The sequence below is a fragment of the Pristiophorus japonicus genome, chromosome 15 (genome assembly GCF_044704955.1).
Source record: "Pristiophorus japonicus isolate sPriJap1 chromosome 15, sPriJap1.hap1, whole genome shotgun sequence".
NCBI lineage: Eukaryota > Metazoa > Chordata > Chondrichthyes > Pristiophoridae > Pristiophorus > Pristiophorus japonicus.
Window position 1 is genome coordinate 69,409,131 of NC_091991.1, and position 24,521 is coordinate 69,433,651.

Below are 24,521 nucleotides of genomic sequence, written 5' to 3' on the forward strand. Positions count from 1 at the left end.
TAGCTGGCCTGCATCTATAAAATTCAGTGAAATGTTAGGTTAATAGAAACCAAACTTTTAGTTTAAATTTCCAATAATTCTGATTCGGGTATGATCCAAGTTAATCCAAAATTGCCATCATGCTCGTACATTGTGCTTTACTTAACTGCATTCTTACCAATTCATTCAAAACAAATTCAAAACTTGAGCTGTTATGAGACTGTTTGCTCAGCAGCACAGAATGATCTCCAACAGTGTAATCCTATAGCAACTGTGAATAATTTAAATTGCAATATCAAAGTTCAGCAAGAGTTCGAGCTTCATTATAAACTAGTAAAGATTAGCTGCTTTGGTCATTTGAGAAGTGTGCAACGTTGCATTTGAGTAATATAGTTGACCTTGTAAAATGATTACAAATATATTCATACACTACTAGCAAATTAGGAAAAAAAGCCTTGATTTGTATGAAAAATGGTGGAGGAATGTATTTGTGGACAGGAGAAATGACCGTCTCTGACCCACAGGTATTTTCTTATGGTTTTCAAAAAAATGATGACAGTAACAAATGCATTTTACAGGTTCTTGGGATACGCTGACTAATTTACTTCCCTGACTTTACAGCTCATAGATAGACAGGCTGAAAAGAGATTATGAAAGTCTGTGAGCTAGGTGAACATATTCTCTTTAGAAAAAAATAGTCTTTAATATACAAGGCCAGCTATTCCCTTGCAAAATACAGTGGAACAAAAAAGTGAATAGCACTACCACATAAATCCAATGGATACAATAGTGTTTGAGTTTAAATTGAATGGTACAATAGTATTTGAATTTAAATCTATTGACGGGAATAATGTTTAAACGTTTAATTGAGTCCAGCCTGTTGCCCTTGGTGCCTGCCATAATGCATGGCATTGCATGGAAATATACAGAATTGGATAAAAATGTAAATAAGCTATCCCTATCAAATACACCTGCATATCTGATTAGAATATTAACGGTAAGTGTGTTTTAGGGGCATAATATTTCGTGGAGCTTAGGTAATGCTGTTATGTTTCTGGTGTCAATGCTGATATGTTTTTGTTATCAACTGAATCCTCATAGAAAGGTAAGACACTTGTACTTGTATTGTTCTATATTCCTTACCAAGTTGAGCATTCCCACTTCCATTTTGTAGTGTGAACCTGTAGCCAATGCAACAGTAGATTAGCAATCATGCTTTCTTACTGCTAATGTGTTGATCAATATATTTTAGTTTCCTACTTGAATGTAATGCAGAATTTCCTATTTCTGTAAGGGGCATTGCAGTTATGTGGTTTGGTGATTGATGCACCTTTTTGAAATGAATTCTGATGCTGTTAAAATGTGCTGAGCAACAGAAGGACAAAACAAAGCTGCAACCAGAGAAAGTTGGGGCTCGGTTTTGAACTGTTGGGTAGAAAGTCCATTGAAGTACGTTTCCAAATGTAACCACATACATTTATCACCCACCTGTTGATACTGTATACTCTGACCCACAGTATCCTAACTTACTGGCAAGTTAACAACTAGTCATATGTTTGTTGAAATTCGTCAAAATGTACCACTCTAGCAAGTGAATCAAGCCACTTAACTCTGCGGGTGAATGTAGTGTGCGCTGCTGATGGAATTGCCAGCAGAATATAAAACGGTGGCAAAACAAAACTCTGACAGAAGAAGCATAGTGATTCATAGTGATTAAACAGTGCATCAAATTGAAACATGCTCTGTGCAGCACTAGGACCCCAGTGCTCACCATAAAAGGCCCTCACGGCTACGCCTCACCATCGGGTAAGTTAACTGAGACGAGGCTTCCGATGCAGAACTTCACTTGCAAGAAGTGTAGATCAGAGAATCGGGGCAGAGGTTGATGCATCTGTTTCACAGCACTTCTAGTCATTAATTTTACTGACTGCAAAAAGATCAGGAGCTTTGACCTCTGCGCTTGATTCTCCGATTGTGCTCCTGGCATACAAGGCATCACACAAAACTACACCTTACATGTAACTCTAACTAAGTGAATAAAAATCATTTTAAATGTGTGTCCAACATAGCCTACAATCAAAAAATGGTATTCAGGGACAAATACAGTCATGGTATTCGCAGGAGATATTCAGCTAGCCACAGAAAGCAACGGTCAAACAGTCAAACTTTCTTGGCAAATGAGACATCAGAGTCATCTCATTCTGGTAAGTGTTCTGTTAATTTTTTTCTCTTATAAATCATGTAATACATAAAATCGCCTATTATAGGACTACCACAAATATATAATAAAGTCTTGTAAATCGTACGTATCATAACCTAGTCCCTGTGCTTGAAGTAAACAAATTGCTCGTTCATTGTCTTCTGGAGTAATAATGCAAAAAGTCTCTGCAGTTAATGGATGGTCCAAAATCAAATATTTTTCATATTTCCACAGATTTCTTCCACATCCTGTTTCTCAGAGGTGCACCCAGATGTCATCAGCATCTCAAAGTAGAGGGGCAAAGATAATGAGAATGACAATGAAATATCTGTTAGGAGACCACCCACAGCCCTCACAGACATAAGTTCCAGGGTCCAGACTTTGCTCACTGATAGCCAATGGCAGGAGGACAGCATATCTCTTGCTGACAGCATCCTTCCGCATACATGCCTCAACACTGCTGTACAAGGCAAAATGCATCTTCCATAATGCACCAAAGGCCACAGTATTTGACAAGTGTTTAGCTCTTCAGTATTCCCAATACAAAATGGAGGAGACCATTTGCCTATTTCAGAATGTCCATGACCCTGTCATGTCTGATAAGAACCACAAGAACAATGACATGGCAGTTTTGAATAACATGCAATTTGGCTGAGCTGAGTTGGTGGGGCAAGTAAGCTCTCTAGTTCACCTGCTCAGCACAGTGGTGAGAAATTAGCAACCCTACTTCCTCCAGTCTGGGATGTTACCATTCACAGCTCCCTTGAGGTTTCTGAAGACCATCTATGGATTGGTTAGGGTTAGGTTCTCTGACTGATGTGTCAACCAAGCGAGTGAATGAGTCTTTAGGGAATCTCTCCTGTGACAGATTCTCCCAAAGATCAACAGATACTTTTTATGTTGAATCTCTAAAAGGAACAAATGCACATAGTTTTATCATACAAACAGCGTTATTATATTCTATAAACATCAGGATTTCTCCTCCAATTTTGCACATATTTTTAAAATATTCAATGCAACTTCCAACAAAATTTCAACATTGTTAATGCAATACCTGTATATTATTTCCTTTTAATGTTTAATATTAATTTTTGTTCATTAAATTATACAGTAGTTTAACATCACACTTGGGTATATAATTTTGCAATACAAGAAAAGTTTTACCTGTGATATTGTACACTGTATCTTTGATTACATTTATTTTGATCACTTCTTTGTACAATGTTTTCTTTATTCCTCAATTACAGTCACTTCAAAATGCACTGGAAACATTATCAAGCAGATAATACTGTGTTGGTTTATTCTTTCAAAAATGAACTCGGTAAGTAGCTGAGAATAGGATTGAAAATTATAGGAACAAGCATGGGAAAGATATGTGCTCCTGTGACTAAGGGAATGTCATCTATAGAAAGGAACTAGCTAGAATTGAATCGTGGAAATTCAGCAATGATAGATGGTGTTAGATTTTACAATTCCTTTGGGTGTCAGGGAAAAATGACCCTCACAAGATTAATTCAGTGTTGGCGAGGTCATGATGGAGCTGATTGTAGATGGTCTGTGAAGCACTGGGTTTGATGGGTCGAAAGGCCTTTACTTTTGTTCGTATTATGTTGTCAGGGTTCTGTAATAAATGTTTTGACTATTTAAGTTACAGACATTGACCCTTTCTTGTGCTGCCTTTATACGACAAGATTGCCTCTGATGGTAAGTGCACGGTTGGAAGCAATCCTATCATGTAAACGGCTCAATGCTGTTACCTGCAGAGGCATCATAACCGTCGTTGAGCTGGAAGACTCCAACAAAGAGCATTGGCATTGGCAAAGCGAAACCATGTCAGCCAGCAGAAATTTGACATAACGGAAAGTGTGCTTTCCAAATTGCTGAACATTGGGTAAGGTCCTGTCCAGACTGACAGCTGCAGACCCATTTTGCACTTTTCACGGGAAGACATTTTAGGAAGCTGTAAAAAGCTGGAGTACAGAATAAAATACAGCAAAATAAAATGTAATGGAAAATTCCTCCAGAGGGCAGCACTTTCCTACCAATGCATTGTGAGCGAACCTGTGAAACGGATCCTATTGTGACACTCTGGGCAGATTTTGCTGAAAAAAATAACGGCATGTGAATGACGCAGACTATCACTAGTGTGCAAATCGACCAGCAACATGTAGCGAGGAAGAGATACCCCGTGAATTGTGAATTGTCACGAGTTCCTGGCCGATTTGCGTCACTCCATTGTTAGCCTCCTGAAAATGGCATCTTGCGTTTAACCTCCCCAGTGAATTCCATAAAACTGCTGCATTTGCCATTAAACTCACCAAGAAAGTGAAGTCTAGTAATTACCAGCGTAAGTATTGTTTTAACAACGATAATTGTTAGTGACTGCCAATTAACCTCCCTTGCCCAGAAAGTAAATTATAAATATGAACTCTCATTCCTTGAGGTTGTAAATTGATTTAGGAGATTTAAAAAATGTCAAATTTTAAATTTTTTAATGTTTTTCTTTTTCCCTTTCTGTCTCTTTTTTTTTCTCTCTCTCTCTTTTAATCCAATCTTTCTTTTCCTTCTTTTTATTTCTCTTTCTGTATCTAATTTGACATTGAATTCACCCACTCCCATTCACCCTCCTTCTCAATCCTTCCACTATTTATTTTTCAATCTTTTACCCTCATTGATGAAGGAGATACAATCTTTGTCCTGTTGTTCACCAAGGTCGCAGATGCCTTGTTGCCCTCACATTTCAGATCGCACTTCCAGCAACTTTGTATTTAACAAAAATGTAAAACCGAAATGCAGGGTAGAAATTTGGGGCATTTGCGCCTCCCATTAGCACCCCTGGGTGGCGCAAACGACTTATTGCCCGGCGCAGCGCCGCTACCGACTCCTACGAAATTCTGCGGGAGTTTAGTGGTAGCGGTAACCGGTCGCGCCCTGCTCCACTACACCAGCAATGACGATGTCATCACTGAGCACAGTGACCCGTTTTCGTCCAGGAGCGAAAATTTGGTAGCGCCCCCTGAAGCTGCCACGGGCGTGGTAGGCCACTTGCGGGACGATAATTAAAGGGGAGTTGTGAAAGGAAAAGAAAATGGCCGACTTACAGGTCGCGGCCGCCTTGTTGATCAAGGGATGGCCCCGTTTTCTGTCCGCAGAGTCAGCAGCTTGGCGTAGTGCTGCAAACTTCGCGATACTTTGCGCTCCACTTCCTCTTGGGAGCAGTAACCCGAATATTGGTCGCGGTGCGGGACTTCCGCGCCTGGCGCAGGAACATCCGCCTCGCAGCTGCGACTGCCCCCATTTGGGGCGGTATTGAATTTCGCGACCTGTAAGTCTAACTGACTTAGGCGCACTGCTCCAGCAAAATCTGGCCCTAACTGTTTTAAGATGGCAGTTTGAAAAAAAAGCTGACAGATCTTACTGAGTCACATATTCTTGGTAACTGTTTTTTGTTATCACTGTCATACTGCAGGGTCATTACAATCCATGTATCTTTCAGGGGTTATAAAACTTTGTTGTCTTCAATTCATTTGTAACTAAAGACATCAATCTGTGTTCCTACATCCCATAATGTCTGGTCACAACTGTTCAGAGTGGATGTTTCGTGCTTAAGTTATATCATTAGGTTGTAAAATAAATTATTTTTCATGTCTTTGACCATTTATATCTGTGTGTACAGAAGGGAATTCTGTTTATCATTGTCAGTCTTACTTTTCAAAAGCATATATGTTTTTAGTTATTGCACTTTAGAATTACAGATGGTTCCTATTTTCTAGTGTTATAGAGGACTGGGTATTAGCTTTTTAGAGGAAGAGTAAGAACAGGTAAAGTTCATAAGATGGAAGTGTCTCTATATGAGTTGCTGTGTAACTGGTCCCATCAACGTTTAAGATAACCTTTGCTGTTTTGAATTAGAAGTTATTAACACAAAGAGCTTTGGCAAACACCACCGTCAATCATTTTCATTACTTAAACTTTATTAATTATTTAGAGGGTTAGTCCACTATGATTGTATTGTTTGGTGCTTTTCAGTTGTTTATAATGCAATGTTATAGACCTTTGCAATTTTTTTTGTATTTTGTGGGAATCTACTGAGTCCCTCCCCTCATATGCGTGTGCACCCTCCTAGAATCCCTGGTGTCTGCTTTCCATTCTTCATCAGTACAGCAGCCAGTATAGGTGGAAAGAATCACGACTAGCTGTCCCTTTTCCAGATTTCAGTAGCTACTGATTAGGCCCAAGCTGAAATCAGTTGAGCTGTTTTGGAGGTGCAGGGTACTCCCCCAAAGTTTGCATCACCCAATGAGATCGGAAGGGATCAAATCTTTGCACCAAAAGGGAAATACGATACATAATTGAGCATAACCCCAAATAGATAGGAGATAGGTTTTTTATTTCTCTCTCAAGGAGACAGGCCCACAAATTCAACCACTCTCCTGGACCTTTACCTCACCCCAATCCCAGCTCTTACACTGTAACAGCGCAGTTACTTAAATTGCTTAATCAAAGTAAATCATGCAGTTTCTGAGCAGTTGCCACATACGTTTGGTTTATCGAGATAATAGATATTCCCTCTGGCCATTTTACTGGGATATTTGCAATCATCCTATTGTGTAATTTGCATCAGCTATCAGCAGATGGCATCCTGTACAGCAATTGCAACATTGGGATTTTCACATCCTCTTTAGTGACACTTGCAACTTTGAGTTTGCAACTCACATAACTTGCATCCTCTGTATAAAATATTATTAATCTTCTTCCTCCCCACTCCCAGAATATTGCCAGCCCCTTTTCCCCCTTCCTGAGTGCTTCCAGGTCACCCATCCCAATATTCCCATCGACTCCATCCCACATGCTGACCCCAGACCACCACTTCCCCTCAGTATAACCACCAGTTCCACTGCTTCTCTCTCACCCATATGCAGTGCACAAGCTGTCAGACAGCCTGTTCCCACACCATCACGGTACCCACCTATGGAAACTTGTTTACCATTTGCTGCATACTCTGAGCTTTAACAAAGATGAGACATAGAAATTGAGTCGATCAGTAAAGGAACATACTTGGGGCAGTCAAGGGAGAGGAAACAGGGTAGGAGAGTTTATCAAAAGAAAAGAGAATAAAAGAGCAAGAAAAGAGCTTGACACCAAGCACCATGAGAAAAGTGTGTGAGAGCTATAGAGACAGATGTATCTATAGAAAGAGCTCAAGAGTAGAAAGCAAGCAAAGGATTAATTACAGAAAGTGAGTACATTTTATTTTGTCCTTGAACAACAACAAGGCAGGTCAACTAGTAAAAAGTTAACCATATTCAGCATATTTGTTTAATGATTCATTTTGGAAACACGTAGCCAACGTACATTGGAAAAATCTCAAAATGTTTCATTGTAATGTTTTGCATATGGCTAATTTCAGACAAAAGGACCACTGCTTATGATCAGTTACAATTCAAACCAAAGACCTATTGTCAGATTGAGATGCTGTCCAGTTGTGATGCCAGGTTTTTTTGGATGTTAGAAGTGTTCTTTAGAAATCTAACTGTTATTTAAAACCCCAAAATTTTAAATAAGGTGAAGCTCGTCTCTCATAGATTGCCTTCAAGGTCCCTGTGCTTTGATATGTGTGAGGTAAGTTGTTTGGCTTTGAGGCAATGGGGCTATGCTTTCGCTGGCTAATTCATTCTGCATTTGCCACTGTCCTTCACCTTTGCTTCTCTCGTGATTGGCTTGAAACTAATTGCAGGCATTTTATATCATACAGGTAAGTAGTGTCACGTAAGTGATATTTCAGGAGTATAATGGAAGTTTAGTCATGAAACAATTAAGTTGGTATTTAATCCTCATCGGTGTGTTTTCTGTTTTTATTCTGGTTTGCTCACGGTAAAACTGTTTTTAATCCTTTTCCTTTTTCTACAACTGCAGAGGCCAGTAACAGCAGCCATGAGTCCCGTGTAGGTTTGGCAGTTGGTTTAGAGGCAGAAAAAAAGGCAATTATCCCTCTTGTGGTGGTGTCAGCTCTCACCTTCCTATGTTTGATGTTGCTGGTAGCTATCCTTATATACTGGAGGTGAGTGCTCGTGAAGTCATTCTGGTTCCATTAGCTGATAAACGTTTGTTTGGAAAAGTAGCACGGTGAAAGTTATTCTTAAAGAATGAGCTTCAGAGCTCCGGATAGGTAGAATAAAATAATTCTTGCAATGTAAAAACCCTTGCCTTAAGTGTTCATGGATGGTTCTCTTCATAAATCCAATTTTAGCATCTAATACAGTTCATATTGTTTAATGGGAACATGGTTGTAAAGAACTTCAAAATATATTTTTGTAAATTGCAAAATTGTTGCCTGCTTCACTGATACAGATGCCTTGTGACTTTAGTTATTTAACATGAGGTGATTGGCTCTTGTTGTTTTGTGAATAATCTGCTGTAAAGTCATCATCATCATCATAGGCAGTCCTTCATACCGAGGATGACTTGCTTCCACGCCAAAAAGGGATGAGCTCACAGGTGTTTCAGTGAAGGACCTAATATTCCAGGTCCTGAACTACATGTTGAAGGGTGGAAGATGCCTATGTGTGGATTTTTTTAACGTGTGATGGCCGTTGCACACCAGCCACCACACAGGCTTGACAGAGCTAGGTCTTGGTCCAGTAGCAAGGATTAACCAAGACGACTGGGGACCATCTCTGCTGCACGGACCTAGTGCGCACACATATCACAATATGGGCTGGCCAGTGCTGCCCCAGGGCCCTTGCCTCTTCTGGGCCCCAAACTCACGCCTCTCCTGGGCCCCAATCACGTCGCTCCACAATCACTCGCCACTCCTGCGCCCCGACCTCGCCACTCCTGATGTAGCTGCCCACGCTCGAATCACCGACCTAAACCTTGATGACATCCAATCCAGTCGCCCTTTTCACTGCCGCCACCCTCTTGCACCAGTTTTCGCTGCTCCCTGAAGTGGTATACCGCCACTCTGCTCCCGGGACCTCCACGCTGTCCAGGGGCCGCTTGCTGCTCGCCTTTTATGGCCCCGACCTGCCAGTGGTGTTTCCTTGCAGTTCGGGGCTGCCACGCAATACTCCAGGTGTGGTCTCACCAGGGCCCTATATGATTGCTTTTATACTCAAATCCTCTTGCAATAAATACCAACATACCATTTGCTTTCTTAATTGCTTGCTGTACCTGCATGTTAGCTTTCAGTGATCCGTGTACAAGGATACTCAGGTCCCACTGAACACTAACATTTCCCAATCAATCACCATTTGAAAAATACTCTCACTCCCAGGGCAGGTACAGCATGGGTTAGATACAGAGTAAAGCTCCCTTTACACTGTCCCATCAAACACTCCCAGAGCAGGTACAACATGGGTTAGATACAGAGTAAAGCTCTCTCTACACTGTCCCATCAAACACTCCCAGAGCAGGTACAACATGGGTTAGATACAGAGTAAAGCTCTCTCTACACTGTCCCATCAAACACTCCCAGGGCAGGTACAGCACGGGTTAGATACAGAGTAAAGCTCTCTCTACACTGTCCCATCAAATACTCCCAGGGCAGATACAGCACAGGTTAAATACAGAGTAAAGCTCTCGCTACACTGTCCCATCAAACACTCCTAGGGCAGGTACAGCATAGGTTAGATACAGAGTAAAGCTCTCTCTACACTGTCCCTTCAAACACTCCCAGGGCAGGTACAGCACGGGTTAAATAGAGAGTAAAGCTCTCTCTACACTGTCCCATCAAATACTCCCAGGGCAGGTACAGCATAGGTTAGATACAGAGTGAAGCTCCCTCTACATTGTCCCATCAAACACTCCCATGGCAGGTACAGCACGGGTTAGATACAGAGTAAAGCTCTCTCTACACTGTCCCATCAAACACTCCCAGGGCAGGTACAGCACGGGTTAAATACAGAGTAAAGCTCTCTCCACACTGTCCCATCAAATAGTCCCAGGGCAGGTACAGCACGGGTTAGATACAGAGTAAAGCTCCCTCTACATTGTCCCATCAAACACTCCCATGGCAGGTACAGCATGGGTTAGATACAGAGTTAAGCTCCCTTTACACTATCCCATCAAACACTCCCAGGGCAGGTACAGCACAGGTTAGATACAGAGTAAAGCCCCCTCTACACTATCCCATCAAACACTCCCAGGGCAGGTACAGCACAGGTTAGATACAGAGTTAATCTCCCTCTACATTGTCCCATCAAACACTCCCAGGGCAGGTACAGCACAGGTTAGATACAGAGTTAATCTCCCTCTACATTGTCCCATCAAACACTCCCAGGGCAGGTACAGCACGGGTTAGATACAGAGGAGCAGTATTGAGGGAGCGTTGCAAATGGCAAATGGAACATTACGTGAAATTATCCACTTTGGTAGGAAAAATGGAAAAGCAGGGTATTTTTAAATGGTGATTGCTGCAAAGTAACAGCAGTTTAGCTGCATAGCTATTTGCACTGCAACATTATTCTTTAAACTTAAGTGTCAAGGCCAAGCAAGAATGATAGATCACATGATCAAGACTTAGTTCCACTATTGAGGCAAGCTTGCTTATGAATCAAAAATGCAGTTAGTTTACCTTTTAATAAGCTCTTTGGGTGGATCAGGCAGTCAAACAATGTATTTGTACCGGAAGTGTGGGGCCTATGAAGCTTCAATTCTCATTGTTCGCAGTCCCAAATCCTTTAACACTCTTCTGAAATCGCAATTAGAAACAGCAAAGCAAACAGCCACAGATGTTGTGCATCAGTATCCAGAATGTTTCTGGTAGGCTCACTTCAGGTATCGGGGCAAGATCAGCAACTATGATACTGCTAAAGATTTCTGACCTTTTCAAGGGTATAACTTACGGGATGAACATAAGCTCTGAGAGGTTACACTGAGCTTGAAAAGCGTTGGTTCAGCCTCACCTGGAATTGTGGGTGCAGTTCTGGAGGTGGAGGTGATACACAGAGGATAACTAAACTGATATTGGGGATTAGACACCTGAGCTACGACAAGAGACTGGAGAAGCTGATAATGTTTACAAGATTACCAGGATGGATACAAATGAGGAATAGATTAGGCCCATTTTAGCTCATACATCCAGAAAATCCATTTCCTAGTGATTGCACGATTGTTTGACTCCATTATTCAGAAGTCCATTCCAAGTATTGATCAATCTTAGTGTAATAGATATCGTCTCTCATGACTCCAGGATGTCCCAAAGCGCTTCAGAGTTGATAAATTATTTTTGAAGTGTAGTCACTGTTGTAATGTAGGAAACGCAGCAGCCAATCTGCACACAGCCAGGAACAGCAATGTGATAAATTGCCAGATATTTCCTTGAATATAGAAGACTTAGGGATGATCTGTAGGGATGGTGTGTATGATGATTAAAGGATTGGATAGGGTAGATAGAGAGAAACTATTTCCTCTGGTAGGTGAGCCCAGAACAGGGGGGCATAATCTTAAAAATACAGCGAAGTGTTCAAGAGTGATGTCAGAAAGCATTTCTTCACACAAAGGGTAGTGGAAATCTGGAACTCTCTGGCCCCCCAAATGCAGTTGAGGGTTAAGGCTAGGTCAATTGAAAATTTCAAAACTGAGATCAATAGATTTTTTTAGGCATAGGTATGAAGGATTATTGAACCAAGCTGAATGGAGTTGAGGTACAGATCAGCCAGAATCTAATTGAATGCAAAACAGGCTCGAGGGGCTGAATGGCCTACTCCAGTTCCTATGTTCCTTCCTAAGTGCCTAATCTGTTTTTCGTGGTGTTTGTTGAGGGATAAATGTTAGCCCAGGACACTGAGAGAACTCCCATGCTCTTCTTCAAATAGAGCCATGGAGTGTCAGCCTGGATTGTGTCAGCCTCGCTTGAACCCACCACCTTCTGATTCAGAGGCGAGAGTGCTACCCACTTAGCCACAGATGACACAGTGGGAACAATAACTTCCCGACATCAACCGTACATTCAACTGTCTCTAGTTTGGACCGGTATCAACTTGCCCTACTGTGACAGTTTAAGTTGAAGTATTTTGTGGAATTTATCTTTTCAAAATCATCAAGAGCAGAGAACAGAAGGTTCAAGGGAGAACTGATCAAAGTTTTTAAGTTTCCGAGAGGTGTTGATAAACTGAACCTAAATAAATTGCCTGATGTAACTGCAACTCTGGGCTCAAGTTTCGGCCTGAGTTGCTCCTATTTTTTTGGAGCAACTAGTTTAGAATGGAACATCTTAGAAATTGCAAATCTCGCTCCAGTTTGCTCCAGTTTGGGGAGGGGGGAGAGAGAGAGAGAGAGAGGGGGGAGAGAGTTTGCTCCAGTTCTAGTCAGTTAGAATAGTTTCATTTTAGAACAGATTTATTTTTCAAAAGGGGGCGTGTCCAGCCACTTATGCATGTTTTGCAAGTTTAGGCAGCGAAAACTTACTCCAAACTAACTTAGAATGGAGTAAGTGTAGATTTTTGTATGCTCAGAAAAACCTTGCCTACACTTATAAATCAGGCGTAGGGAACGAAAGATGGAGCGGGGGGAGGGAAGTTTACAAACATTAAACACTTCACTTTTACAAATAAAGAGCCATCATCAATAGTAAATGATAAATAAATCAATAAATCAATCAATAAATCAATTTAAAAAAATTTAAAATTAAAATATAAAAAAATAAAAAATCAATCAATAAATAAAAAATTATTTCTACTCACCTACTGGAGTACCGGGAGCCCTCCAACAGCATGCTGGGATCCCCCCCCCCCCCCCCCAGTGTCTTTCTCTCTGTCTCTGTCAGTGTCTCTGTGTTTCTGACAGCAAGGAGAGGAGGGAGGGGGGAGAGGGATGGTGGGGAGGGGGGGGGGGGGGGAAGAGAGAGAGAGAGAGAGAGAGAGGAGAGGCTGAACAGTCCGGGCTGCGGGCGGGGCCTGCCCCCAGCAAGATGCCGGGTGGGCCCCGCTGATGACATGAAGTGGGGTGGGGGGAGAAGAGGGAGGGAGGGGGTAGAGGCTGAATGGGGCATGTCGGGCTGGGCCGCGCCAACGACGGGGGGGGGGGGGAAGAGAAGAGTGGGGGCAGGGGAGAGAAGAGGGGGGGAGAAGAGGGGAGAGGGAGGGAGGGGGGGGAGGCAGTTGAACAGGAGGGAGATCCGAGTCCCGATCTTCGCCCTGTGAGCCCATTCGGCCAGGGTCGGCCCCTCCCACGCAGCCTCGGGGGCCTGGAGTTACTGCACATGCGCGCACACTCTAGCGTGCATGTGCAGAGGTCCCGGCACTGTTTTCAGTGCTGCGCCACGCCGAACACGAAGGCGTCCTGAGGAGACCGTAGAATCACAAGGTAAGTTTTCGGCGCCCTTTTTCTTCCAGAAAGTCGGCACACCTTATCGAGATGCACCGTTTTTCCAGAGTGCGGAAACTTGGGCCCCTTGTAACTAGGGAACAGAGCCTTAACCTCAAAAGAGAGACGTTACAAACAGTTTGCATTTAACTACTTCATAAAAAGGGTGGCAAATGTGTATAAGAACATCTCTAGGGAGACAATGTGGATGAATAGTGTGGGAAGATTCAAGAGGGAGCTGACTAGCCTTTTGACAAAAAAATTGATTATAAAAGAAAAAATATTACTGTGGTGTCTTCAAGTAATACACTGCTGACCTTTGTTACCATGAAATGTGTAAGAGAGATGAAAAGTGAACGCTTTTATAAAAAGAATTTGCATTTATATAGCGCCTTTCACAACATCAGGACATCCCAAAGCACTTTACAGCCAATGAAGTAATTTTGAAGTGTGGTCACTGTTGTAATGTAGGAAATGTGGCAGCCAAATTGCGCACAGCAAGGTCCCACAAACAGCATTGTTATAATGACCAGAAAATCTGTTTTAGTGTTGTTGATTGAGGGATAATTATTGGAAAGGGCACTGGGGAAAACCACCCTACTCTTCTTCAAAATAGTGCCATGGGATCTTTTATGTCCACCTGAGAGGGTTTAACATCTCATCCAAAAGATGACACCTCTGACACTGCAGCACTCCTTCAGTACTGCACTGGAGTGTCAGCCTAGATTTTTGTGCTCAAGTCTCTGGAGTGGGACTTGAACCCACAACCTTTTGACTCAGAGGCGAGGGTGTTACCCACTGAGTAACGGCTGGTCAGTTGCGTTGCGGGTGTGCAGCTGAGGACTGTTTAAAACTGAGAGGCAATGTAAGAAAGGAAACACAGAATTCGGACATCGTCTCCAAACAGTGAAATAAATCAGAGAACGCTTTAATTTCTAAATAGAGAATGGAATTTATTGTTCTCATTTTCAGTTTAAATAAATGTTACATTGAATGAAACAGGTGTCCAGGCAACATCACAGCAATAATCCCTCCAAATTAGTCAAATTGCAGTATCTTGTGCATTAATGTCTGTCATATACTGAGACACATGAGAATTGACTGTTGCCCAGTTAAAATGTACACCCAGATCACATCATCTCAGGGCACCAGCCTTGAGAGCTGATCAGCAAAAAAACTGATTACTACCAATGTCCAACAAGGAAATTGGTCGGGCAAAAAGGTTAAGCTTTTGTAAGTCCATTTTTAAAACTTTCTATGACAAAAGAAACATAGCTTGCAAGGGGTAAAATGACAGCTCCAGGGTCAGGAGCTTGTACATCCAAAGCAGAAGGAATATATATATATAATATATGCGTATTTACATATATAAGGACATAAGAACATAAGAATTAGGAAAGTAGTAAGCTATACGCCCCTCAAGCCTGCTCCGCCATTCAATAAGATCATGATTGATTTTCAACCTCAACTCCACTTTCCTGTCTGATCTCCATATTCCTTTAATCCCCTAGAGTCCAAAAATGTACTTATCTCACCCTTGAATGTACTCAACGATTCAGTATCCACAGCCTTTTGGGCTAGAGAATTCCAAAGATTCTCAACCCTCTGAGTGAAGATATTCCTCATCATCTCAGTCTTAAATGGATGACTCCTTATACTGAGACTGTGTCCCCATATGTTCTAGACTCTCCAGCCAGGGAAACAAAACTCTCAGCATCTACCCTGTCAATACCCCTCAGTATCTTTTATGTTTCAATTAGATCACATCTCATTCTTCTAAACTCATGAGAGTATAGGCCCAATCTACTCAATCCCAGGAATCAATCCAGTGAACCTTCGTTGCACTGTTTCTAAGGCAAGTATATTCTTCCTCAGATAAGGAGACCAAAATTGTGCACAGTACTCCAGGTGTGGTCTCATCAAAGCCTTGTACAATTGTAACAGGATTTCCTTAGTCTTGTATTCAAACCCCCTTACAATAAAGGCAAACATACCACGTGCCTTCATAATTGCTTGCTATACCTGCACACTAACTCTCTGTGTTACTTGTACGAGGACACCTAAATCTCTCTGAACACCTACATTTAATAGTTTCTCAACATTTAAAACATAGTGGGCTAGAAATGTAATTTTTGGTGATAGTGGTATTTTGTGACCACTATGACTCCGCTATCACTGCGAGGCCTAAAATTCAGGCTTCAGTTCGCCCAGCGGTAAAAATCGGCGTTGCATGAGGATTCGTGGCGCAAACCACAAATTTTCTTCAACTTTTCTCCGAAGCCAATACCGCTGCGAGAAAGGCGTTGGAAGGCTGCGAAACACCCCCAAAAATTGTAAAAAAACAAACAAAAAAAAATCATAAAACATTCACAAGACACGTAACTAACAAATCGCTGCAAAAGAATTAAAAAGTAAAAACTTGAACTTACCTTTTTTGGAGGTCTTCATACCTACCGCTGTTCCGAGGGCTGACACGTAGATTTTTCCCAGGCGTTTTTTTTCATCCTAACCACGGGTGCGCTGTGAGCCAAATTTTTGACGAAAGCGCTATTTTGAGTCTTGCACGCTGCCGGTCCTCTCCCCAGCGGTACTTAAAAACTGCTGGCGCAAGACTCTCCAAATTTCCCGGTTCGCCGTTTTTCGCTAAAAACGGCAAAATAGTGCCAAAAAACCAGGCACAAGGTAAGCGAATTTTTAGCCCATTCTGTTTTTCTCTTCTTCCTACCAAAGTGAATAACCTCACATTTCCTCACATTATACTCCATCTGCCACCTTATTGCCCACTTATTTTACCTGTCTATATCCCTTTGCAAGCTCTTTGTATCCTCCTCACAACTGTCCTGCCTAATTTTGTATCGTCCTATATACACACTGACCACATATACACACACCATAGATATGCATGCACCCACACTCACTCAGACATCAAACATGACAATCACACACATACCCACATACACTACATGCATACACACACGCGCAACCTCATTTCAAAGGTACCACATAGAAATTTAAAAAAAAAAAATTTAAATACAGATTGGTTTGAGTCTGATCATTTAACAATCAGACTAATTATTAGGCATGGTAAATTTTATATTTTAAAATTGAAGTTTTTTTTCCAATTCAAATGAATTGATGGATTTTACAAAAATATATTTGGAAGACTTTCCCTTTTGTTCACTTTTTATTGTAACTGGATTTTTTTGGCAACATTATTGAGCAGTGGGATGTTGAAGAATAAAGTAGTACAGCACCGAAACAGTGCCACCTTTTGGACTCCGTACAAGTGATACAGTGCAGATGATCCCATCCTTTCCTTGGTGTCGAGCTTCATTATTGGGACACATCAACGCACGAAAGAAGTGTCAGGATCAAGTACTCCATCCGTTATACTGACTATTTTTACTATAAAGAATTTTATTTCATAGAAACATAGAAAATAGGTGCAGGAGCAGGCCATTTGGCCCTTCGAGCCTGCACCGCCATTCAATATGATCATGGCTGATCAATCAACCTCAGTACCCCACTCCCGCCTTCTCTCCATAACCCCTGATCCCCTTAGCCGTAAGGGACACATCTAACTCCCTCTTGAATATATCCAACGAACAGGACTCAACAACTTTCTGTGGTAGAGAATTTCACAGGTTCACCACTCTCTGGGTGAATAAGTTTCTCCTCATCTCGGTCCTATATGGCTTACCCTTATCCTTAGACTGTGACCCCTGGTTCTGGACTTCCCCAACATCGGGAACATTCTTCCTGCATCTAACCTGTCCAGTCCCGTCATAATTTTATATGTTTCTATGAGATCCCCTCTCATTCTTCTAAATTCCAGTGAGTATAAGCCTAACTGATCCAGTCTTTCTTCATATGTCAGTCCTGCCAGCCTGAGAATTAGACTGGTGAACCTTTGCTGCAATCCCTCAATAGCAAGCATGTCCTTCCTCAGATTAGGAGACCAAAACTGTACACAATACTCAAGGTGTGGTCTCACCAAGGCCCTGTACAACTGCAGTAAGACCTCCCTGCTCCTATACTCAAATCCTCTCGCTATGAAGGCCAGCATGCCATTTTCTTTTTTTACTGCCTGCTGTACCGGCATGCCTACCTTCAGTGACTGATGTACCATGACACCCAGGTCTCGTTGCATCTCTCTTTTTAATAGTCTGTCGTCATTCAGATAATAATCTGCCTTCCTGTTTTTGCCACCAAAGTGGATAACCACACATTTATCCACATTATACTGCATCTGCCATGCATTTGTCCATTCACCTAACCAGTCCAAGTCACCCTGCAACCTTTTGACATCCTCCACACAGCTCACACCGCCACCCAGCTTAGTGCCATCTGCAAACTTGGAGATATTACATTCAATTCCTTCATCCAAATCATTAATGTATATTGTAAATAGCTGGAGTCCCAGCACTTGCAGCACCCCTCTAGTCACTGCCTACCATTCTGAAAAGGACCTGTTTATTCCCACTCTTTGCTTCCTGTCTGCCAACCAGTTCTCCATCAACATCAATACATTACTTCCAATACCATGTGCCTTAATTTTGCACATTAATCTCTGGTGTTGGACTTTGTCAAAAGTCTTTTAAAAGTCCAAATACACCACATCCACTGGTTCTCCCTTGTTCACTCTACTAGTTACATCCTCAAAAAACTCAACAAGATTTGTCAAGCATGATTTCCCTTTCATAAATCCATGCTGACTTCGACCGATCTTGTCACTGTTTTCCAAATGCGCTATTGCATTTTTAATAATTGATTCCAGCATTTTCCCCACCACTGATGTCAGGCTAACCGGTCTATAATTCTCTGTTTTCTCTCCCCCTCCTTTTTTTAAATGTGGGGTTACATTAGCTACTCTCCAATACATAGGTACTGATCCAGACCATGGAATTTTGGAAAATGACCACCAATGCATCTACTATTTCTAGGGCCACTTCCTTAAGTACTCTGGGATGCAGACCATCAGGCCCTGGGGATTTATCAGCCTTCTGTCCCATCAGTTTCCCGAACACCGTTTCCTGGCTAATAAGGATTTCCCTCAATTCCTCCTTCTCGCTAGACCCTTGTTCCCCTAGTATTTTCGGGAGGTTATTCGTGTCTTCCTTAGTGAAGACAGAACAAAAGTATTTGTTCAATTGGTCTGCCATTTCCTTGTTCCCCATTATGAATTCACCTGATTCTGACTGCAAGGGACCTACATTTGTCTTCACTAATCTTTTTCTCTTCTATCTATAGAAGCTTTTGCAGTCAGTTTTTATGTTCCGTGCAAGCTACTCTCATACTCTATTTTCCCCCTCCTAAGTAAACCCTTAGTCCTCCTCTGCTGAATTCTAAATTTCTCCCAGTCCTCAGGTTTGCTGCTTTTTCATGCCAATTTATATGCCTCTTCCTTGAATTTAACACTATCCCGAATTTTCCTTGTTAGCCACGGTTGAGCCACCTTCCCCTTTTTATTTTTACACCAGACAGGGATGTACAAAATTGTAATTCATCTTTAAATGTCTGCCATTGCTTATCCACCGTCAACCTTTTGAGTATCATTCGCCAGTCTATCCTAGCCAAATCACGCCTCATACCATCGAAGTTTCCTTTCTTTAAATTCAGGACCCTTGTCTCTGAATTAACTGTGTCGCTCTCCATCTTAATGAAGAATTCTACCATATTATAGTCACTCTTCCCCAAGGGGCCACGCACAACCAGATTGCTAATTAATCCTCGTTACACAAGACCCAGTCTAGGATAGCCTGCTCTCTAGTTGGTTCCTCGACATATTGGTCTGGAAAACCATCCCTTATACACTCCAGGAAATCCTCCTCCAAAGTATTGCTACCAGTTTGGTTAGCCCAGTCAATATGTAAGTTAAAGTCACCCATGATAACTGCTGTACCCTTATTGCACGCGTCCCTAATTTCCTGATTGACGCCATCCCCAACCTCCCTACTACTGTTTGGTGGTCTGTACACAGCTCCCATCAACGTTTTCTGCCTTTTGGTGTTTCACAGCTCTACCCATATAGATTCCACATCATCCAAGCTAATGTCCTTCCTTACATTTGCGTTAACCTCCTCTTTAACCATAAACGCTACCCCAACTCCTTTTCTTTCCTGTCTATCCTTCCTGAACATTGAATACCCCTGCATGTTGAGTTCCCATCCTTGGTTAGCCTGGAGCCATGTCTCTGTAATCCCAATTACATCATACCTATTAACAGCTATCTGCGTAGTTAAACATAGAAACATAGAAAATAGGTGCAGGAGTAGGCCATCCGGCCCTTCGAGCCTGCACCACCATTCAATAAGATCATGGCTGATCATTCCTTCAGTACCCCGTTCCTGCTTTCTCTCCATACCCCTTGATCCCTTTAGCCGCAAGGGCCATATCTAACTCCCTCTTGAATATATCCAATGAACTGGCATCAACAACTCTCTGCGGTAGGGAATTCCACGGGTTAACAACTCTCTGAGTGAAGAAGTTCCTCCTCATCTCAGTCCTAAATGGCTTATCCTTTATCCTTAGACTGTGTCCCCTGGTTCTGGACTTCACCAACATCGGGAACATTCTTACTGCATCTAACCTGTCCAGTCCTGTCAGAATTTTATATGTTTCTATGAAATCCCCTCTCATCCTTCTAAACTCCAGTGAATACAGGCCCAGTCGATCCAGTCTCTCCTCATATGTCAGTCCTGTCATCCCGGGAATCAGTCTGGTGAACCTTCGCTGCACTCCCTCAATAGCAAGAACGTCCTTCCTCAGATTAGGAGACCAAAACTGAACACAATATTCCAGGTGGGGCCTCACCAAGGCCCTGTACAGCTGCAGTAAGACTTTCCTGCTCCTATACTCAAATCCCCTTGCTATGAAGGCCAACATACCATTTGCCGCCTTCACCGCCTGCTGTACCTGCATGCCAACCTTCAATGACTGATGAACCATGACACCCAGGTCTCGCTGCACCTCCTCTTTTCCTAATCTGCCGCCATTGAGATAATATTCTGCCTTATGTTTTTGCCCCCAAAGTGGATAACCTCACATTTATCCATATTATACTGCATCTGCCATGCATTTGCCCACTCGCCTAACCTGTCCAAATCACCCTGCAGCCTCTTAGCCCCCTCCTCACAGCTCACACCGCCACCCAGTTTAGTGTCATCTGCAAACTTGGAGATATTACACTCAATTCCATCATCTAAATCATTAATATATATTGTAAAGAGCTGGAGTCCCAGCACTGAGCCCTGCGGCACTCCACTCATCACTGCCTGCCATTCTGAAAAGGACCCGTTAATCCCGACTCTCTGCTTCCTGTCAGTACATTACCCCCAATACCATGTGCTTTGATTTTGCACACCAATCTCTTGTAGGGGACCTTGTCAAAAGCCTTTTCAAAGTCCAAATACACCACATCCACTGGTTCTCCCCTGTCCACTCTACTCGTTACATCTTCAAAAAATTCCAGAAGATTTGTCAAGCATGATTTCCCCTTCATAAATCCATGCTGACTTGGACCAATCCTATCACTGCGTCCCCTTATTACGAATGCTCCTCGCATTTAGACTCAGAGCCTTCAAGCTTGTTTTTTTTAACATTCTTTGTCCTTTTAGAATTAAGTTGTAATGTGGCCCTTTTTGATTTTTGCCCTTGACTTCTCTGCCCACCACTCTTCTCCTTCCTACCTTTTGCTTCTGCCCCCTTTTTACTTCCCTCTGCCTCCCTGCATAGGTTCCCATCCCCCTACCATATTAGTTTAAACCCTCCCCAACAGCACCAGCAAACACTCCGCCTAGGACATTGGTTCTGGTCCTGCCCAGGTGCAGACCGTCCAGTTTATACTGGTCCCACCTCCCCCAGAACTGGTTCCAATGCCCCAGGAATTTGAATCCCTCCCCCTTGCACCATTCCTCAAGCCATGTATTCATCTGAATTATCCTGCAATTCCTATTCTGCACTGGTAGCAATCCTGAGATTACTAGCTTTGAGGTCCTACTTTTTAATTTAACTCCTAGCTCCCTAAATTCAGCTTGTAGGACCTCATCCCGTTTTTTACCTATAGGGTGGCTACAGAGAGGATATTTCCACTCATAGGGGAAACTAGAGCTCGTCTCAGAATAAGGGGCCACCCATTTAAAACTGAGATGAGGAGGAATTTCTTCTCCGAGGGTTGTAAATCTGTGGAATTCTCTGCCTCAGAGAGCTGTGGAGGCTTGGTCATTGAATATATTTAAGGTGGAGATAGACAGATTTTTGAGCGATAAGGGAATAAAGGGTTATGGGGAGCGGGCAGGTAAGTGGAGCTGAGTCCATGATCAGATCAGCCATAATCTTATTCAATGGTGGAGCAGGCTTGAGGGGCCAAATGGCCTAATCCGCTCCTATTTCTTATGTCCTTATGGGCTCCAAGTTTGGTTGACGTACCGCCGGCTAACTCGGTGGTCTCCCTATTTTCTGGGCGGTCTCTCCTCCGAGCGAATTTGGTGAGGTCCTCACGCTGGCGGGGAGAGAAGACCACTGAGGAGCATCTGCTAGCGTAGGCCGGCGTGCAATGCCAACAAATGTCCTCCCGCCCACTGACTCCCCAGTTTGGTCCTCTGCTCCAGCAGTAGGGGAAAAGACCGCCTGGAGACAGTTCTTACCTGAACGGTAAGTATGAAGACCTGCAAGAAAAGGTTAGTGCACTTGTTTTCTTCATTTCTTTTGCTGTCATTTTGGTGGATGGGGTCCTCTGAACAATTTGTAGTATGTTTTTTCATGTGTTGAAAAATTTTTATGTTCCCGTTCCACCCTTCCCTGGGCTCGACTCTATCCTCAGCGTTACTTTGCCGAGGTTCGCACTTGCCACCCAGAATATGACCTACTGCTTGCAGCCGCCCAGAATCGGCGTGGAAGGCCAATTTTTTCCACCAGGCGGTTTTTTTCCACATTTTTCCACCAAACTTCCACCCAAAATACCATCAGGATCTTAGCGGTCTTTTCGACAGTACATGGGCAGAACTTAGGTTTGACCAAACTTGGGGCCCTATGTTTTTTAACAAACTTCATTAGGAAAGTGTCAGTGTTTAGCAAAGTTTTGTACATAGCCAGATACTCTTATGCAAAGTGATTGTTTCTTCACCTACTGTATTTAAAATCAGCTTAGATCTCTTCAGTTTGCTGTTGTTACAGTCAAAATTGTAATCTCAGTTGGGTGTTTTACAGTTCATTAAACTTGTGGATACAGCTTCCCTGTTGCTGATTAAAGCCACACAGACTGGGGAGGACCCAGAATTGATGCCAAGACTTTGCTGACTTAGTCGCTATCAGTTGTGACATTACAATTGACCTCAGTTTCCCTGGGTTATGTAGGGTAAATCGACCATGGTCCCTGATTGCTAACCAGTGGCTCCTGCTGAATGCATGCATGTCTGGACATTGAGTGAGGGCAGAACTTGAAGCCTTCCAGAGAGGAGGGGAAAGGACAAAACTGTCGAGGGAAAAGAAAAAAGTTGATGAGATAACCTGGCAGTTGTGTTTGTACATACGCGGATTCCAGCATGCAACCAACTGAAACAAGCTTGCCTTTGTCCTAGAACTCTCTCAAAACCTTTGGGGAGATGGGAATTTACAGACATTAAGCTGCAACTGATTTAACTTTAAAAAAAAATGAACTGCCATATTCATGGCAGATTTCCATAGCTTTTTAAACAAGACTATTCAGTTTAATTGTCACAGTAAGCACCTATTTTCTGAGTGCACAAAGTCTGTCTGTCAGGGGTACATTGAATATTCGTTGGTTGGAAATAGTTATGATGCTGTGCATAATTGAAGATCTTGTTGACATGGTACGTGGATGTTTCCATGTACTTTCTGTAATCATATATCTTTCATGCTTGTTCTTAGATGACATTTTGCTTTTATGGTTTAGGGAAGTTATGCAATTGGTACTGATAAGATTGTGATTGATGTACAGATCCAATAATATAGCCAGTCCCCCTTGGCATTCAGATTTAATCTTTCCTTGGTTGTCCTGTATCAGTAAGGTGAAAACTGCACATTTTAATCAACTCGATTATATTTGTAAAAAACAGGTATTTGTGGGGATTATATTTGAATCTGTACATGGAATTTTCTTGACTTTGCATAATGAGGATTATTATTTGAAATGATCCCAGAGCATTGTTGGAGTTCTGTTTTCTCTCATGTGATCTGATTAAAAAGCAAACTTAAGTGCAAGTGTCTTGCGAGAGAATAAATGATGTGTTCACTTGCTCAAATTAGTCATTCCTACAGGTGGAGTAAGCAAACACTTGGCGAGGTGAGGCTTGATATGATTCGTTAAGGTGTTTTGTTTTACAGCGAGTGAGCATACAGAACATCAGTCATGATCAGATTCCCTTAGTTCAATCAGTACAACTTGTCTTTGTGTAGTGATACAAAATAAAGAATGCGCTATACTTCCTCACACCAGTGGACCATCTTACTTGAATTAAGCAAGATGCCTTCAAGCTATCCTCTAATATTCCTAACTTCTTCACCTCAGTGAAGGCCTTCACAGCTTTCCTATTAACAAAAATTGACTACCCTCGCAGCCGCCCTGATTGTTTTATCACCTTCTCTTTTAGCATGACCTCCAGTATTAGCTTTTAGTCAAACTGGGTAACCCCCAACCTACTAGAATCCACCAGCCTAACTTGGCAGTGAGCCCTGCTGAGTTTAAATGAATAGGAGCATAGTTGTCTCATCAATAGTATCATTTTTAACATATATTACACCAAGGTCCCGTCTCCTCCACCCTGCCCCCCCTCCCCCCACCACCACCACCAGCATGGTGGTATTGTCAGAGATCTTGAAACATGACAACGGGGTAGAAATTGGACTAGCGCCTAAGACAGGTGGCAAATCCATGCCAGCATGAGACCCATGCCGAATTCAACACCTGGCCTCGTCTGCATTTAACCAGTGAGCTGCAGGTGCCAATTGATCATCTGGAAGCAGCTCACTGGTACCGATGGCAGCAATTTGGCTGTTTGCGATGCTGGCAATGGCC

General features: G+C 42.5%; 1 protein-coding gene across 1 annotated transcript in view; it reads left to right on the forward strand.

The window, feature by feature from the left end:
* The window catches only part of ptprz1a (protein tyrosine phosphatase receptor type Z1a), a 298,658-nt gene that overhangs the window by 214,121 nt on the left and 60,016 nt on the right, over positions 1 to 24,521 (forward strand). The window contains exon 13 of the mRNA XM_070901676.1: positions 8,096 to 8,240. Within this exon, the coding sequence (XP_070757777.1) occupies positions 8,096 to 8,240 (145 nt within the window). The remainder of the gene's footprint in view (positions 1 to 8,095; positions 8,241 to 24,521) is intronic.